Here is a 19,064-nt window from a genome sequence, read left to right as displayed (position 1 = left end):
CCAAGTAACTTGGCCAGAGTTGGGTAAGATTTTTAGATTTTATTTTCATTTCCACATAAAAGAAAAAATCAAATTCCTTGCTTAGGGCAGGAAAAGCCACAAGGAACACTGCCTTCTATGCTTTCAGTCTAGCCAAAAGAGAAAAAAGAAAAAAAAATTAAGGAGAAAAAGAAGGAAGAAAAAAACCCAGTGGAGCACAGACAAATAATTCCAAGCTGTATACTGCTGTCATGAATTCCCAATATATTAGGGAAGCTGCCAGGATCTTGCTTCTCAGGGTGAACTGTTGCCAAAACATATCATTTGCAAAAGCCGTAAGAGCCAGAGAGCTTTTTACTCCTTAAAATAGCAGTAAGGGCAAATAAAAGTCTAAAGATAGTAAAATTAGGTAAACATTTTTAAAATATGTTATATAAAGCACTAAAAATATTGCCTACTCTCTAGTTTTGCCTGCATCCGGGTTTTGAGGACTGTTAACTTCTAAAAGTAGTATCCTATTGAAGAGAAAAGTCTTTTGAAAGAAAAAGTCATGTTTTTTTTAAGAACCAAAAATAGAAAGAGAAAGTGTTGGAGTAAATTGATTGGTTGATTCATTCACACAGTCTTTCATAATTAGTTATTTACCGTATTCCTTGTGCTATGCTAGTCACCAGACTTAATTACAAGGATAAATAAGAGATGCCCGTAAGAAGCACACAGTTAGTGGGGAGAAAGGCTCACAAACAGACGGTTGAGACTCGAGGAGGCTGATGCCACCCCAGATGTTTTGTGCAGGTTGCTACAGGAGAAGAAAGAGAAGGGAGTTCATGACTGCCTAGGGAAGTTGGGAGCTAGTCTTAAAAAAGAGAGGACATTTGAGCTGGGTCTGAAAAGATGAAGAGAGGAAGGAAAAACACCACGTGCCTCCTGCATACCCAGCATGGTGCTGGATACTCTAACAATTCCAAGAAGAATAAGACCAGCGGAAAGTGCAGTAGGGCAGGCACATAAAGAATTCAACATAGGATAATGTGAGAGCATGATTATAGAGCAATTGTGTACAGTTCTATTCAGAAATCAGAAAATAAGGCTCCATATAGACTGCTTTCTTTCAGAATAAGGAGTTTAAAGGCAAAAAAATGAGAGTTGTGTTCCATATCAGGCTCTTGGAAAAGGGTGTCCATGCATATAAGCACATCCTCCCGAGAAGCCCATTTTAAAATTTTGTTAAAGATTTTAGCAAGGACCTTAGCAGGAGACAGATGTCTCCTTTAAGAGACATCATTAAGGTTTGTTTAACCAAACCTTAATGGTTAAAGAACAGTGTCTTGGAGTTGCTGGATCCATGAGTAGGTCCAATTTGAAGGCTTTGATCCTTTTTTGCCAAATTGATGTCCAGAAGGATTGTGCCAGCGTCCACTCCCACCAGCTCTTTGGTGGAATCCCGTTTCCCTTTTATTCTCCTGGCACTGGCTGTTCGGATTTTTACACTTGTGGATTTTTACACCTTTTGTCAAGCAAGTAGCAGTTTCTCATTGTGGTTTTAACTTTAACTTTTCTTCTTAAAAATAACACCAGCTTTTTATTATACTAATTGGTTGGGTGTATGTGTCTATGTGTATTGTTTGGCAAATCGCCTATTGATATCCTTGGCCTGTTTTTCTATTGAAATTCTTTTTTCTTATTCATACATAAGAATTTTTTCTATATTGAATGTATTAAACATCTGCCTTAAAATATATCAAATGTGGCCGGGCATGGTGGCTCACGCCTGTAATCCTAGCACTTTGGGAGGCCGAGGCGGATGGATCACCTGAGGTCAGGAGTTCGAGACCAGCCTGGCCAACATGGCGAAACCCTGTCTCTACTAAAAATACAAAAATTAGCTGAGCATGGTGGCGGGCACCTATAATCCCAGCTACTCGGGAGGCTGAGACAGGAGAATCGCTTGAGCCTGGGGGGCAGAGGTTGCAGTGAGCCAAGATCATGCCACTTTACTCCAGCCTGGGTGAAAGAGCGAAACTCCGTCTCAAAAAATAAAATTTTATATATATATATATATATATATAGTATTAAACATCTACCTTAAGTGCTATCCATTTTTAAACAACCAGATCTCTTTAATTTTTTAAAGTTTGTCAATGGGCTTTTAATTTTGTCCATAGTAGTTTTACAGCATAGAAATGCTGATTTTTAAGTAGATAAATACATCAATGTTTTCTTTTATGAATACTGAATTTACATTATTTATCACCCCTAAGATTTATATATATAAATCTATAAAAAGACATGTATATTAATATAATATATACTAGTATTTAAAAGCTTTCAGGTTTTACATTCGAATTTTTAGTTCAACTGGAATTATTTTTGTTATGGTGTTTTATAGGGAAGAAAACAATTTTTTAAAGCTATTTATCCAGTTATCCAAACGCCATTTAAAAAGTAATCTACCCTTTTCCCACAGCCTCGCAGTGAGACCTTTGTCATACACTGAAGCCTCATGTGTGCTTGGATCTCTTTCCAGATGCACTCTTGTTCTATTAAGCTACCAGACTATTTGAATTATTGAAATTTTGTAATGGTCATGTTCTTCTGCTGTTTGTTCATTTAAGATCTATTGTGTTTTCTCTTCACATTAATACTTTATAACTGATATATCAAATTCCACCTAATTATCTCACTGACATTTTTATTGACTTATGCCTTACGTTTCTAAATCACTTTGGGAAGCATCAATTTCTTTTCAGTATCGTGTTGCCTACTTAATATGTGATTCCTCCTGTGTACCCAAGTCCTCAGTCAGGCAGTGTGACTCCTTTATTTGGGTCTGCACACCTACTGTTGAGTACTATATTAGTCTGTTCTCACACTGCTATAAAGAACTACCTGAGACTGGGTAATTTATGAAGAAAAGAGGTTTAATTGACTCACAGTTCTGCAGGCTGTACAGGAACCATGGCTGGGAGGCCTCAGGAAACGTACAATCATGGCAGAACAATGAAGAGGCAGCCGGCACCTTCTTCACATGGCTGCAGGAGAGAGAGAGTGAAGGGGGAAGTGCTATATACTTTTAAACAACCAGATCTCATGAGAACTCACTTACTATCACCAGAACAGCAAGGGGGAACTTTGTCCCCCATGATCCAATCACCTCCCATCAGGTCCCTCCCTCAACATGAGACTTGGGTGGGGATGCAGAGCCAAACCATAGCAAGTACCTTCTCAGGTACTGGGAGAAAGCACGTTTCTTACAGCAGCTTGCTGTCGCCCCTCCAGGTTCTGACCACATCCGTGAGAAAGATGGACTGTGGGCTGTCCTTGCCTGGCTCTCCATCCTAGCCACCCGCAAGCAGAGTGTGGAGGACATTCTCAAAGATCATTGGCAAAAGTATGGCCGGAATTTCTTCACCAGGTGAGCCACAGCCCAGCTGGGGTACAAGGTAAGGTGGGGAAGTGGGCAGAGAGAATTCTTGCGCATCCACAGCCTCTCCTGTCTTAAGTGCTAATAAAACCCTAGTTCATCCAGCCTCTCTCAATTGGAGACTTTAAAAATAATCTGGTCAGGGATGAAATGAAGTCAATTTTTATGTCAGCCGTAAAGAGTGAGGCTTTAAAAATTTAGCTAACATAATCAAAAGAATAAATGCTTTATAAGCATTTTAAATGTGCCCATTGGGTGGACATGATCATAACATTGGATTTGGATTCAGAGAAATGGATTAGAATTTTATTTCTTCCCCTTACTAGACTGGGGAGCCATTTAGCTTTTCTCTGTACTCAGTTTTGTCATCTGTAGAAATGGGAATAACAGTCCAGCTGTTGAGAGGATTAAATGAATAATGAGTCTGAAAATGTTTTGTTAACTCTGGGGCACTGAAAGCCTAGAAACTTTTTTTCATAAATTATAGAAACAGTTATGCTTAGTCCACATCAACTTTTCTGCCTTGTGAAATAGGTCCCCAAGGGCTATATACTTGTCAATAATTTTTTTAATTTATTCAACAGATATTTACTGTATACCCGATTTCCATCGGGTACTTGGAATTCAGCAGTGAACAAAATACTTAGAATACTTAGTAATTATTCTTTATCATGCATACTTCTATTTTTAAAAAGCATTAAAAAAATTTTGACAGTAGTACTTTTCACTAATTCCAATTTGCCTTTCCCCCAGTTAGTGTAAAAATCTAACAAGAATTTTTCTGGACCTCAGTATTCCAATTATAGAGAGAAAATATGGTAAAAAGGATATTAGATGAATTGTTTGTGTATAAGAAATGAATAGGTGTAATTTCTCTGGACCTCACTTGCCTGTTCTGTAAAATGGGTGAGTTAGACTAGAGAATTTAAAAAATATCTCCCAGATTTTATAGTCCGTGATCTCTGGATAGTCAAGAAAGAATTCAACTAAGTAAATTAAGCTCCTTAATCAGAATTATTTTATTAACTTTGGACGGATTCATTGATCTCTTTCTCTCTCACGTTACTGTTTTGTGGAAGGAATAAGTAATAACTACCTGACACCACACAGTAGCCCTGGGAACCAAGGCAAAAAAATCCCTACTTTATAACAGACAGAGAAACCTGGTCATTCAGAACAGCAGTCATGAACTCTCTAGAACCTAGAGTATCATAAAAACAGGGCCATGTCTGTTTTTGTGCCCAAGCACCCAACTCATAGTAGAGACTGCATAAATACGTTTTGAACAGTTAAATGAATGAGTTAACAGGTGAACAATAGCCAGAGTAGAATAAGGTTAGGAGGGGTTGTTCAGAGAAAGGGTCACACCCTTGAATTAGTCACAATCCTCCATATAAAAACTATTTTAACATGATTTTATTAATTATCAAATATAATTGCTAACCAAGTATTACAAATCAAATCCTTAGTACCTGCATTTATGGTTAGTTAAAACTCCATTATACCTTCCACTTACTGAACAAAAGCGCTAGGCACTTTTGCATGCATTGTCTCACTTTAGCCTCAAAACAGTTATTGATAAGGTAGCTGAGATTCTGAGAGATAGGGCAACTGGCCCTGTAGTCACACAATTAATAGCCAATAGAGGCTGGATTCATAGCTCATCTGTCTGATTGCAAAACCCAGACTCTTCTATTCCACCCCTCTGTGCCTAGGGTTTAGAAAACATTTCTCTGGAATACCCAGAGGTCAAAAATGTAAAGCACAAACACCTGGTTGTAATTTCTTGTTGTTTATCATGTTAACTAGGGGAAGAGCTGACTTTAAGATTAAGGGGACTGTTTGGCCCTTGATTCATAGAATCCTGGAGCCAGAATAGGCTGGCCTTAATTCCTCAGCATTTCTCATGTCTCAGAGGTGTCATCTTGCATATATGGTATCTATTTCATGATTACAAATAAATATAGACTCTGCTATCTTGAGCTTCTAAAAAATAACTCTCTCAAGAGGGTGTATGCCAATAGGTCAAGAAAAGCCACCTGTACAAGTCTTTAACATCATAAGAAAGAAGTCAAAAAGAATTCTTGAGGCAAAACTCATCTTTATAGAATTTCATTTGTGATGCACTTTTTTCCTTGGCCCTTTTTCATCTGCACTGGGCCTCCTCTGTCAGGGTGAACCCAAAGGACCTTGGACCAAAATCCACTGCCACTGAAAGGAGGGAGGCAGAACTTAAAATAAAACAAAATAAAAAAAAAATTGGGAGAGCATCAGGATAAACAGCTAATGCATTTGGGGCTTAATTCCTAGGTGATGGGTTGATAGGTGCAGCAAATCACCATGGCACACATTTACCTATATAACAAACCTGCACGTTCTGCACATGTATCTTGAAACTTACTAAAATTAATGAAAAAAAAAAGGCATTTTAGATGTAAAGAGTCAGTGTTTGGCGTCTTCATCTGGTCGGTGAAAACTTGGCCCTGCTTTAGGAAGCTCCTGTGGAGCTGGAACTCTGCTTAGTCAAAATCTCAGCAGCCTCAGGCAGGTCTCAGGCTGGGAGCAGGCCCAGCATTCACCCCAGAGAAGCCCAGGGAGCTTGGAGGAGAAGTGCCTGAGTTACATGCTCCTTTCAAGAGAGTTCTCCAGAGATAACATTGCTTTTCATTTTACCTCCTCAGGATGTGGTGACTAAATGTTAGATAGCATCTTTCAAAAGCCTTTGAAACATCTTAGAGCTTTATTCTGTAGAAATGCCAAGATGGGTGTTTTCTGCTTATTCAGAAGCTCATAACCCTTCCCTGAAATCCTCTAAACCCTTCCTTTCATCCCTGGCCTGTTCCATCCCCGGTGACTGACAGGCCTGTATTTTTTTTGCCAGCTTCTTCTGAAGTTAGATAGTTTTGCGGGAGGGCCAAACAAATGATGAAGAAAGTGCTGACTGATAGGCCTTGGTGTGATCTGCAATCAGCCCGTGGGCCTCAACTTCGTGACTTCTTCCAGGTATGATTACGAGGAGGTGGAAGCTGAGGGCGCAAACAAAATGATGAAGGACTTGGAGGCCCTGATGTTTGATCGCTCCTTTGTGGGGAAGCAGTTCTCAGCAAATGACAAAGTTTACACTGTGGAGAAGGCCGATAACTTTGAATACAGCGACCCAGTGGATGGAAGCATTTCAAGAAATCAGGTAGAAACAGACCTGTGTGTAAGTGAGAGAGAGACCTCAGAGCTTCATCTCTGACATCTCAAGGGAAAAATGAAAAAGTTCCTGTTGGCCATTTTTCTTTTGCTGCTGTGTTTTTCTAGGGTAGCTGTTCTTACCTGGTTTTCTGCTGTCCCACGTGACTCTCACATGCACTCGTTGGGACAGTGGTTTATGCCCTGGTTCTATGCACTGTCCAGTACCCTCATTCTGGGATTCTTAACCTGGACTCCAGAGGGATTTTTGCACTCTCTGGAATTATATGCAAGATGATGTGTCCATTGTACATGCAGAAAGGAGCCCCAGAATCTAAGAAAGAGGGAGAACTGTGGGAACTTAGATGTCAACTCCTCTCTTTTCTGTCAGCAGATTATAGCAGAGTGACAGCATGGAAGTGGCATTATCCTTATACGTTTCTCTCGTATGTTTTAATTTCTAAAGGAGAGAAAAATAGATGAGGCATTCCCAGACTTAGAAACATTGACCATCGTCATTCGCAGCACATGAGTGGCACCCCACCTAACACAGCAGTACCTGGAAAGACGCCACAGTTTAGGACCTGGAGCATCTCTAGATGTGGACAGAATTGTTAGTGCTTCCCTCACTGTGTGCCGGGTACTGTAGGCTGCAGGCTGGGTCAGGCTTTCTCCCGGCTTCTCATGAACACTTACGCCCCAGGGTTCTCTCACCTCTGCTTCTGTTGCCTGTTGTTGTCACAGAGTAAACTCATCTCTCACAATTCATAATAGAATAAAGAGCAGGATGAAGATTCTGTTACAACCTCCCAGTTTACTTTTTTCCAATTGACCCAGATTTTTGGCCTGGTCCTTCTCAAGGCATCTCATAGGGTTTGGAAGGGCCGGGCTGTGGGATTTACTGGAAGCTTCCCTCTGGGGAGCAGGCAGTGAATGGATGGATGGGCCACAGCAACCCTCAGTGCCTGGAGTCTCCCCTCCTCAACTTCTAGCACAAGTGGTTTCTCATCCTTGTGCCTGTTTGCCATTTGTGAGAACTTTGGGTCCAGTTTGGATTATTGTAAATTATGCCTGAGATAATTAGAAGAGAGACCTGTGGTTGAGGAAGAAAGGGGTGTAGAAAAGGAGTGGAGCTGAGGGATGGCAGAGTGGGACAGAAGTTTGTATCATTAAGCCTTCAGAGACAGAAGGGAAGTCCAGGAAAAGTAAATCCCAGCTCCGCAGTGCCTCTTGCATCTGCCAGGAGGGAGGAGAGGTGTAAAGGTGTGTATAGGAGACAGTGGCCTAAGCTCGAGAGCTGCCCTCTGTGCTGTAAAGAAAGCAGCTGCCCCACTTTCTGTAATCAGAAAATCCAAGCATTTTGATGTGAGACCAGATAGGAGGGAAAAATATGATCCAGCATATGTAGATAGAACATCTGCAATCTAGTGAAAAGAATTTTAGAGGCTTCAAGTTGAAGCTGTGAGGAAAGGAGACCAACCCTGGTGTGTTTCTAGAAAGCAAGAAATGGTCAGTGAAAATGGACCGTATCCTTCCCGTAGTGACTAACTGTGGCATATCCTCTGTGTATTTCATCTACTGTCTTCACTAATCAGTGCTAATGAATGGCACCATTAAATACCAGGTGGGGATTGGTGACGAACAGCAGGTGAAGAGCAGCATCTTTTTGGTCAGTCTTTGGTGTTATGCAAGCTTCTCCTTTTTACAGAGGATGGATAGACTCATAAAGACTGAAGAGTCCTCAGGCAACTTCTGTCCCAGCCTTCTTCCCTCAGGTTGGGAAATATCTACCCCAGAGTTCCCACACATTTTTCCCCAAGTGAGAAGATAATTGATGTCCAGAGATACCACTGGGGAGGAAAAAGAGAGGGCAGCAGAGAGAAGGATGGGCTTGGCACTTCACACGGACCTCGCTTTGGGTCCATCAGGGATTGGCAGGAGATTGGCCACTGGCTCCTGCTTGTTAGGTTGGGAATAGCCAGTCTCTGCCATTTGGGACCTCTGACTTCCTGTTCTCTTTTGAGGACCTTTGCTAGTGGTTTGTAAGAGTCCTTCCCCTCATCTGCCTGAAACCTCTTCTGCTCTGGTTTCAGCCCCTTTGGTCCATGTTTCCCTCTTGATCTGGGGGCTGAATTTTTGCATCTAGCAGCTTTATGTGCTTCATTATTAAGCTTCAAACTGGAAGGTTAGTCCATAAATCACAGGGAAGTGGGGAGAGGAGGGAAGCCCTCACATCACCCAGCATCACTGAGGTCAGGTCTCCCCTGACCCTGGAAATGCTTCTCCCACCGTAGCTAAGCCCCCATCAGCTGGATGCAGAGAGGGTGACGGAAGGCAGGCTCACAAGGTGCAGCTGCTGCCATTTATCAAGGATTTAACCCTCCAATGATCAAGTATGGATGAAATTACATCCCCAAATAGACCCCTCATAATTTGCCAGCCTTCAATCTCCCAGCATATGGGGAAAAAAATCTCTGCTTATCTTTTCCAGGGCTTGCGGCTCATTTTCACAGATGGTTCTCGAATCATCTTCCGACTGAGCGGCACTGGGAGTGCCGGGGCCACCATTCGGCTGTACATTGATAGCTATGAGAAGGACATTGCCAAGATTAACCAGGACCCCCAGGTAACGCCCAGCCCTGTGCCCTGGTTAGTTCATTCTGTTCAAGGGAATGATAGTTTCCCATTGAGCCTGTGTTTCAATGCCCATTTCTCAAATGACTCAACAAGGTACCAGCTGTGCTTACTTTCTTCCATGTTTCTTTCTCCTTGTCAACATTATAGATAATAATTATAATAATAAAAATAGGGAGGCTGAGGTGGGAGGATCACCTGAGCCCAGGAGGTCAAGCCTGCGGTGAGCCAAGATCACACCACTGCACTCCAGCCTGAGCAAGAGTGAGACCTTATATCAAAAATTAATTAATTAATTAAAAATAAAAAATTTTCTGAGCATTTATGGTTTGCCAGGCTCTGTTGTAAGCCCATTATGAAAATATACTCATTTAATTCTCAAATAACTTAGACTATTATTCTCCCTGCTACAGATAAGGAAACTGAGGCACAGAAAAGTTAAGCAACAGTTAATAGGTTTACATGCCTAGTAAGGATAATGAATCTCTCTTTTTTTTTTTTTTTGAGACAGGGTCTCACTCTGTTGCCCAGGCTGGAGTGCAATGGCACAATCTCAGCTCACTGCGACATCCACCTTCTGGGCTCAAGCAATCCTCCTACCTCAGCTACCTGAGTAGCTCGGATTATAGGCACGTGCCACCATGCTCTGCTCATTTCTTTTTTTTTTTTTCTTTTCATAGGGAGGAGGTCTTAGTACATTGCCTAGGCTGGTCTTGAATTCCTAGCCTCAAGTAATCCTCCTACCTCAGCCTCCCAAAGTGCTGGGATTATATGTGTGAGCCACTGCACCCAACCCAGGATAATCGATCTTTAAATCAGCCCCTCATCTGGTGTTCTGCTCTGTCCCCAGCCTTTTGTTGCTGTGTTTGGTCTGATCACCTGCTTGGGCAGAACACACACTGGGTCTTAGATTTGGTGGGGGCAGGGAGAGGCAGTTTCATGTGTCTTCACAGAACAGTCTGCAGACCTGCAGCCTGGTGAGCTGGGTTCCTCAGCCATTCCCCCAAAAGTCTTCAGAAGTATATCAGAGTAAGGAGGGACTCTGGGAGCAAAGGGTGGGACAGTGAACTTGAAGGACAACCCCCAAAAATAGAGGAGCCAAGGGGAAACAGTGAAGGACAGGACAGTTTCTTTAAGTGTTTTTCACAATCCTCATCTCAACCAGAGCTCCATAGCTTAAAAAAAGTTGGGGAAGTGTTGTGGTATATTAGCCCCTTCTTGGTGATTCACAGCATACAATGCACCATAAAGGCTCCAAGAATTCGGACATGGTGGCCTACACCTGTGGTCCCAGCTACTCAGGAAGCTGAGGCAGGAAGATCACTTGAGCGTAGGAGTTCTGGGCTATAGTGTGCTACGCCTGTCAGGTGTCTGCACTAAGTTTGGCATCAATATGGTACCTCCCGAGAGAGGGGAACCACCAGGTTGCGTAAGGAGGGGTGAACCGGCCCAAGTTGGAAACAGAGCAGGTCAAAACTCCCATGCCGATGAGTAGTGGGATCGCATCTGTGAATACCCACTGCGCTTCAGCCTGGTGACATAGCAAGACCCCATCTCTAAAAAAAGAAAAGGAAAGAAAAAAAGAGGGTGCTGAGAAGACTTGCAGTAAAGGTGCCTGTTTACATAGCATTTGCTGAAGGACATTTCTTCAAAGAAAACATACAAATGGCCAACAGGCGTATGAAAAGGTGGTCCACCTCACTAATCATCAGGGAAATGAAAATCAAAACCACAATGAGCTGTCACCTCACACCTGTTAGGATGACTGTTCTCAAAAAGACAAAAGATAACAAGTGTTGGGAAGGATGTGGAGAAAAGGGAACCATCAGACACTATTGGTGGGAATATAAATTGGTATAGCTATTTTGGAATAACCAAAAGTATGGAGGTTCCTCAAAAAGTTAAAAATATTTTAGTACTAATATACGATCCAGTAATCCCTCTTCTGGGTATATATTCAGAGAAACTGAAATAAATATGTCGAAGAAATATCTGTTCTCTCTTGTTCATTCAATATTATTCACAATAGTCAAGATATGGAACCAGCCTAAGTGCCCATCTACAGATGAATGAAGACATTGTGGTGTGTGTGTGTGTGTGTGTGTGTGTGTATACCACAATGGAAAATTATTCTGCCTTAAAACAACAAAAACCAAAATCTTGCCAATCTTGCCATTTGCAATAACATGGATGAACCTGGAGGACATTATGCTAAGTGAAATAAGCCAGACACAGAAAGGCAAATACTGCATGATTTCACTTGTATGTGGGATCTAAAAAAAGTGAAACTCATAGAAACAGCAGAAAGGGGCTTACTAGGGGGTAGTGAATGGGGAAAATGGAGAGATATTGGTCCAAAGGGTACAAAATTTCAGTTATGTAGGATGTAGCAGTTCTAGAGATGGAATGTACAACATGATGGCTATAATGAATAACACTTGAAATGTACTAGGAGAATACATCTTAATTGTTCTCACTATCACCACCACAACAAAAAAGGTAAGTAGGTGACAAGATTGATAATGTTAGTTGGCTTGACTCTAGTAATCAGTTCACTATGTATTTGTATATTAAGACATCATATTATATACCTTAAACATAAACAATTTTTATTAAAAATTTGAAAGTAAAATAAAATAAATAGCATTTGCCATGCTTATTTTTCCACAAAGGCTTTTTTCTTTTAACACCTAATTAAAATCCTGTGGAACTCATTTGGAAACCCCTGGCATAGTGGTTTTGAGCAAAGTTAAAGAGATCTTGTTTTAAATTCTATTCCTGCCACTTAATAACTGTGTGTCCCTGGGTAAGTTGTTACAATTTTATGAATCTTGGTTTCCTTGTCTGTCAAATGGCAGAGTAATACCTACTTCATCTAGTTGTTACCGGGGTTTAAGGAGATAATAAATGTAAAATGTTTAAACACTGTGGCTGGCATATAGGATTAACTTTTCAGAATAAGCAGCTCTCTTAGTTTTTTCAGTCTAATTTTAAGCGTAACATAAAATTTGCTATTATAACCATTTTTAAGTATATAGTTTAGTAATGTTGTACATATTCATATTGTTGTCCAACATATCTCTAAAACTTTTTTTCCCCAAAACTAAAACTCTATACCCATTGATCAGCACCTCCCCACTTCTCCCTTTTCACAATCCCTGGTACCACCTTTCTCCTTCCTGTGTCTGTGAATTTGACCATTGTAGGTACCTCACATGAGTAGTATAGTTGCTTTTATTACAGAAAGTGGGACATGAGAGAATGCTTCACTTTTACATTTTTTCCAGTGGCCAGGCCCCAGTTTCAGTCATCACCAGTACCTTGTTGTGTTGTAGGCATCCCTAAAACTTCAACCAAAGGCAATGGGGTCTGCATTATAGACACTTAATAGCACAAGAGAAAAGGAAGAAGGAAATTGTGTTTGTCTTTTGATCATCAAGATAAATGCCTGGCACATGGTAGATTCAAAGAGTGAATGAAATTTGTTTCCTCTGAACCATAGTCCTCAGCAGGTGGAATGGCAGTGGATGGTGTGAGGTTCCCGCAATGCCCAGGTGTATCACCATCTAGCAGGGGAGCTGCCTTTCCTTATTCTGCAGCTGCTAGGCCATCAGCACTTTGTGGGGACTGCCCAAGCCCTAAGGGGAAATGTGGTAGTTTCAGCAGGTGGAGTTGATTCTCCTTATACAGGTATAATGGATCGGTGGAGATTTAGATAAGAAAAAGTAGCAGTCAGCAGTAGAAAATGTACTACTCCTGGCTCTGCTATTGAGTCATTTAGTCAAATCACTTCATCTCTTTGGGTATCAGTTTTCTCATCTGTAAAATGGGCAGTTCAACCAGATTAGTAGTTTGTTTTTTTTTTTAAATATTGAAAGCATTTATTAAGCAACAGAATTCTCTTTTTTTTTTTTTTCTTTAAGCGAGAAGTAGATGTGGGGAGGGGTTGTTGCATTTTTAAAGATTCCTGTATTAGGCTGGGTGCGGTGGCTCACGCCTGTAATCCCAACACTTTGGGAGGCCAAGGCAGGCAGATCACCTGAGGTCGGGAGTTCAAGACCAGCCTGACCAACATGGAGAAACCCCATCTCTACTAAAAATACAAAATTAGCCGGGCGTGGTGGCGCATGCCTGTAATCCCAGTCACTAGAGAGGCTGAGGGAGGAGAATTGCTTGAACCTGGGAGCCAGAGATTGCGGTGAGCCAAGATCGCAGCATTGCGCTCCAGCCTGGGCAACAAGAGTGAAACTCCATCTCAAAAAAAAAAAAAAAGATTCCTCTATTAGTCTGTTTTCACACTGCTGATAAAGACATACCTGAGACTGGGCAATTTACAAAAGAAAGAGGTTTAATTGGACTTACACTTCACGTGGCTGGGGAAGCCTCACAATCATGGTGGAAGGCAAGAAAGAGCAAGTCATGTCTTACATGAATGGCAGCAGGCAAAAGAGAGAAATTGTGCAGGGAAACTCCTGTTTTTAAAACCATTAGATCTCATGAGACCCATTCACTATCATGAGAACAGCACAGAAAAGACCCACCCCCATGATTCAATCATCTCCCACCGGGTCCCTCCCACAACACTTGGGAATTATGGGAGCTACAAGATGAGATTTGAGTGGGGACACAGAGCCAAACCACATCAGTCCCATTGGGTACAGTGTGGGAAAGAAATTGGAAGATGCACAAGTGGATGTGGAGGCACTCACTGCTCCAGGTAAGAGACAGGACATTGACTTAGCAAGACTTAACAGCAAGAGAAAAGGGGGCCATGGAGAGAGATTTAGCGGGGAAAAGTCATTTAGGCCTGCTCATGGACTGGGCATGGGGAAAATGCAGAGGAAGATGTCAGGAGCAACTCCTAGTTGTTCACTTTACATGAAAGACTGTAGTGTTGATCCACTGAAATAGAAACTGCTGGAACTAGGTATTAGGGGAAATAACATGTGTTTGTTTTTGGATTTGTGGAGTTTGAGGAGCCTTGGAGACCTGGAAGTAGGCAGTCAGACATACGGGTTTGGAGCTAAGCATCTGTGTTTAGAGGAAGTGATGGAAAAGCTTCTCTCTATGTCTTCCTCAGGTCATGTTGGCCCCCCTTATTTCCGTTGCTCTGAAAGTGTCCCAACTGCAGGAGAGGACGGGACGCACTGCACCCACTGTCATCACCTAAGAAGAGAGGCCTGATGTGGTACGTCCCTCCACCCCCGGACCCATCCAAGTCATCTGATTGAAGAGCATGACAGAAACAAAATGTATTCACCAAGCATTTTAGGATTTGACTTTTTCACTAACCAGTTGACGAGCAGTGCATTTACAAGGCACTGCCAAACAAGATGCCCTTGGGAGCTGTGAGGGAAAGAGGACCTGCGGGCTTAGATCAATCTCAATTCCTTTTCATGCCCCCCTGCATTGCTGCTGTGTGGGTATTTGTCTCCTTAGCCATCAGGTACAGTTTACACTACAATGTAAGCTACAGGTGGAGCATCAGCAGTGAGTGAGGCCATTCTTCATCCTTAGGATGTGGCAATGAAATGATGGTGCAAGTTCCTTTCTCTTTTGTGAATCTTTCCCCCCATTTCCTGTTTACATGTAACCCGATAAAATGCAATTTCTGGTGCCTTCTGTCCAATCAGTTCTTTCCTCTGAGTGAGACGTACTTGGCTACAGATTTCTGCCTTGTTTTGCGACATTGTCCCATTCACACAGATATTTTGGGATAATAAAGGAAAATAAGCTACAATTGCTTGTCGTCTTTTTTTCTTAACTGCAAAGTACTTTTTTGATTTTAGAAAGAAAAACAATTTTTTTTTTTAGAAGGTGGGGAGTATTGTATTTTGTTTTCATGTCCTAGTCAGAAAATGAAATGGTCTCTAGGCTAGGTTGCAAATCCTTAGACTCAAGAACTGTAATTTTTTTTATTGTCCTGAATATTCTAAAAAGTAACATAAATTTTAAAAGAATTGTAATTTAAAATCTTAGCAGGGTCAACTGAGCTCTGGATTCTTCCAAGGTAGACAAATCAAGCTTGACATGGTTAACTTGGAACAAGGGAAAGGAAGAGTGATTTTCCTCTTCCTAGTGCTTAAATAGCAAAGCACTGGTACGTGCTCTGCAGTGCGGAGATGCCTTGACGCTTATTGAAGGGATGGAGGCAGAACCCTCAGAATCTGAGAGCAGGGTTACTGACATTTGGCCAAAAATCTGAGCCCACTGGCATCTTATTCAGCTCAGAACACTTATATTCCATCCATGAGTATATTATAGTTAAATAAGCATAGACTTGAGAGCCAACAGACCCAAGTTTGAATCCCACTTGAGACCCTGAGTGACTTTTGAATATCATTACCCTATCCTTAAAGTGGGGATGAAAGTAGTTCTACCTTTATAATTGTTGAGTACCTTAAGTGAGTACATTTGTGTAAAGCAGTGAGCACAGTATCTAGTGCATGGTACATTGTTAAATAAGTGACAACTAGAATTATGTTTATGATACCATTTTTAGATTTTAAAGTACTGTATACACAGGAAAAACAAAAACTGTAACACTAATATTTGTAACACATTTTACATTTCCAAGGTACTTCCACAAAGTCACCTTGCCATATGGGCTATTCTAAAAAGTCAGCCCAGCTCTGTACCCCTCCCCTACTCAGTATGGACTCCCTGATACAGGTGGCAGGATCTTTATCTGGGGTAAGATTTCCATTGTTGCCAGCTCAGCAAACAAAACTATGCTTTGACAATGATGACAATGATGGTGGTGGTGGTGATGAGTTTGTCTGGAACGTTAACCCCTTGCCAGGCACTTTCCATATATTCTTTCTGAGTGCTTTCCATATATTCTTTAAATCTTCCTGACAACTCTGAGGTAGGTACTCTGAATATTCCCATTTTACAGATGAGGTTCAGTTACTCAACCAAGATCACACTGCTGGGGAGTGGTAGATGCTCCCAGACAGTGCAGCTCCAGCCCTACAGGGTTCAAACCACTTCAGATTTCTTCTACGGACTGGCTACTTCTAGGCTACACCTAACGTGGAAGAAAGGTGTGTAAATCCCCCTGTGCTTTACGCATTAAAGGGGGATACTGTGTGCTCTGGATGCCAAAGAATCTGTTATTTTGGCATTATATTAGCTCCTGCAGAAATCTGGATATCTGGATGTATCAGTCAGCCCGGAAATATGTATTGACCCACATTAAGTGTGAGGTGCTTGGGAGGAAGAGCTGTATAACACAGAGCCCATGCCATCAAGCTGCCTGTAAGACTTGCCAGGGGAATCGAGTCTAGCACAAGTAGAAACTGTATGGGATAAATCTTATGAGTTGTGTAGGTAAAACCTGCATATTCTCCAAGCACCTATTCTATCTCAGATGTTGGGCTAGATGCTTTCGATGCCTCGAAGCGAGACATCATTCTTCTCACTTTCCAATTGAGGCAACTGAAGCTCAACCGAAGCTCATTAATTTGCCCCAGGTTCTCAGCTACCGTGTGATGGAACTGGAATTCCGACCCTAAGTATCGTTCATGTTTCCTGACCCTTTTCTGCCTCCTCATCTCTTGAATCAGCTGCGGATACTCCCAGTTCTGTGGCCCCTGGAATGGCTTCAAAAATTTCCTCCTCCCTGATCGTATTTCAACTGCTTTTCCTGCCTCCACTTGGCAACAGCTTGGAAGTTAAAAGCTCAGGGGAGGAAGAAGGAGGTGGCTGGAGCCATGGGGCAGTGGAGGTGGGTGTGGGTAGTAAGGATCACTGTCTCTCTCCAGGGCTTCCAAAGAGATGCCGCAGTGTGTGTGCCCCAGGGAGTGCGGGAGAGGAGTCCTGAGAGGTGGGCAGCAGAACCCAGCCAGGCTTCCCCGCCTTCCAGCGTTGATGTGGTCTGTGAGTCAGGCTTGTTTTCTTTGGGGTGTGGTGAGAATTACAGTGAGAAAATTGGGTTGGAACTGTTTGGGGCCCAATTCTGAAATTTCACTTTTTCTCTCCCTCTTGACATTCAGCTATTCTCTCAGAGAAGCAGTTTCCTGTTCAGTGATGTGCCCCAGGCCTACACAGTGGCCAGGCTTCCAGTGGCTGGGCTCTGCCTCATAGGGAGTGAAAGCAGAGGCCAAGCTCACTGTGGTTCTGGGGAGTGTCATCTCCTTGGCCCTTCAAGGCCAGGCTTGAGGACAGGGTCCCTCTGCCTCCTCTGCCATGCTGCTTTCTTCAACGTTTCTTGTTGACTCATTAGAAGCTGGCCTTGCTTATAAGAATTCTCCAGAAAACATATTACCATGAGTAAGAGGTGCCCCCCTTGTGTTTCTGCGTTCTGAACCCCCCCAGCAGAGGGGGTTGGATATGAGTATAACAGCCTTCATGCAGGACTCACTGCATGGCCTGTGGGCTTTGGCGGGGGCACCCCATGGCCTTCTGGCCTCCCCACTTGCCCCTTCTGATCCATTCTCCACACCACCAGCTAAGTACTCTTTCAAATGTTGAAGTGCAGAGGCCCTTGTGTAGCCTCCAGGTCCGTGTGACTCACCTGCCTGTCACTTCCCGCTCCTCTCCCCCTACTCACAGCCTTACATTCCAAGCTTCAGTCGTGGGGAACCATGGCACCTCCCTCCTGCCCCCAGGCCTTGGAAGCTGCTCTTCTTTCCACCTGAATCACCTTTCCCCTCCATCCCACCCTCCACTACATTCTCCACCTTTCCCCTCCATTCCACCATCCGCCATATTCTCCCAACTCCTACTTGTTCCTCAGGTCTCAATTTAAACATCGTTTCCTCCAAGAAGTGCTTTCTGAGCCTCCAGTGTCTGGTTTGGGAGCTTTTTCTGGTGTTCCTATCACCTCTATTTCCCCCTTCGAGGTGCTTATCCCACTCTATGTTCATAACCTGTTTACTTCCCATTTCTTCTACTGCCCTGGGAACTCCTACATGGCAGAGACTGCCTTTTTCACCAGTGTTTACCCAGGATCTAGGCCTGTGTCTGGCACATAACAAAAGCCTCATTAAATATTTTCAGAATGAGTGAATGAAATCTACTAGTTGCATGGCAGAATGTTTCATTATGCTGGAATCTCCCTGACCTATGAGGCAGGATTGTCTCAATTTTACAGGTGACAAGTGATTTGAGCAACTTCCATAGCTAGTCACTGGTTAACCAAGAACTCTTTCAAAAAGTGTTAGAGGCTGCAAGTGAGAAAGCACCCAGGAGAGGCGGGCAGGAGGGTACTGGCAATAGATGGGAGTTATGTGTCATGGTCACTTTGAAGAAAACGTTTAATTTAAATGTTAAAACACATTTTATCTCCCACTGCTACAAAATTAATTGGGGGGTATAGTTGGGGAAGAGTTCTACTGAATACAGAAATGAGTGCTTTAAGGAACAGAATCAATAAAACCAGCCTCAATCCCCAAAGCCCCCCTCTGAGCAGATTCACGGAAAGGAACCCATGATGGGTAAGTGGGTACCCTGGCACTGGGCGTCATGCTGGCATGGGGATTCTCCTCTGAGCATCTATTTCTGGAAGTCTGAGAGGCTCTTCTCAGTTCCCATTATCAGAACAAGAAGCATTCCCACAAGTCAGTGTGTCATTATCCAAAACAAGTGAGGTCACTGGCGGGAGAATGTCTCATGTCTGTCTGATCGTCCTATGGAAACCGTGGAGGGCTTTGGTTTGGTTTTCACCAAATATGAAAGCTCCACCTCCATCCAGTAAGTTGTCATTGTGGGTGTGGGTTAATAACTATTTTCCAGAAAGCATGTCTTATGTGATTCACTGAGTGCAGCTCTCCAATTAACAGAAAGGCTAGTTACGAGTAGCAATCTCTTTGCTTCTCATGACGGTGTCATTTCATAAAAGCTTCAT

General features: G+C 42.6%; 1 protein-coding gene across 2 annotated transcripts in view; it reads left to right on the top strand.

Moving 5' to 3' along the window:
* PGM1 (phosphoglucomutase 1) overlaps window positions 1-14,954 on the top strand; it is a 68,043-nt gene extending 53,089 nt beyond the window's left edge. For both annotated transcript variants that reach the window (XM_003308153.5, XM_003308154.6), the window contains exons 8-11: window positions 3,259-3,394; window positions 6,407-6,590; window positions 9,072-9,206; window positions 14,295-14,954. In XM_003308153.5, the coding sequence (XP_003308201.2) occupies window positions 3,259-3,394; window positions 6,407-6,590; window positions 9,072-9,206; window positions 14,295-14,384 (545 nt within the window). In that variant the 3' untranslated portion in view covers window positions 14,385-14,954. The remainder of the gene's footprint in view (window positions 1-3,258; window positions 3,395-6,406; window positions 6,591-9,071; window positions 9,207-14,294) is intronic.
* Window positions 14,955-19,064: the final 4,110 nt, after the last annotated feature.

This window comes from Pan troglodytes, chromosome 1, assembly GCF_028858775.2.
Source record: "Pan troglodytes isolate AG18354 chromosome 1, NHGRI_mPanTro3-v2.0_pri, whole genome shotgun sequence".
NCBI classification, from domain to species: Eukaryota; Metazoa; Chordata; class Mammalia; order Primates; family Hominidae; genus Pan; species Pan troglodytes.
The sequence above is the reverse complement of the archived record's forward strand: the minus strand, read 5'-3'. Positions and strand labels throughout refer to the sequence as shown.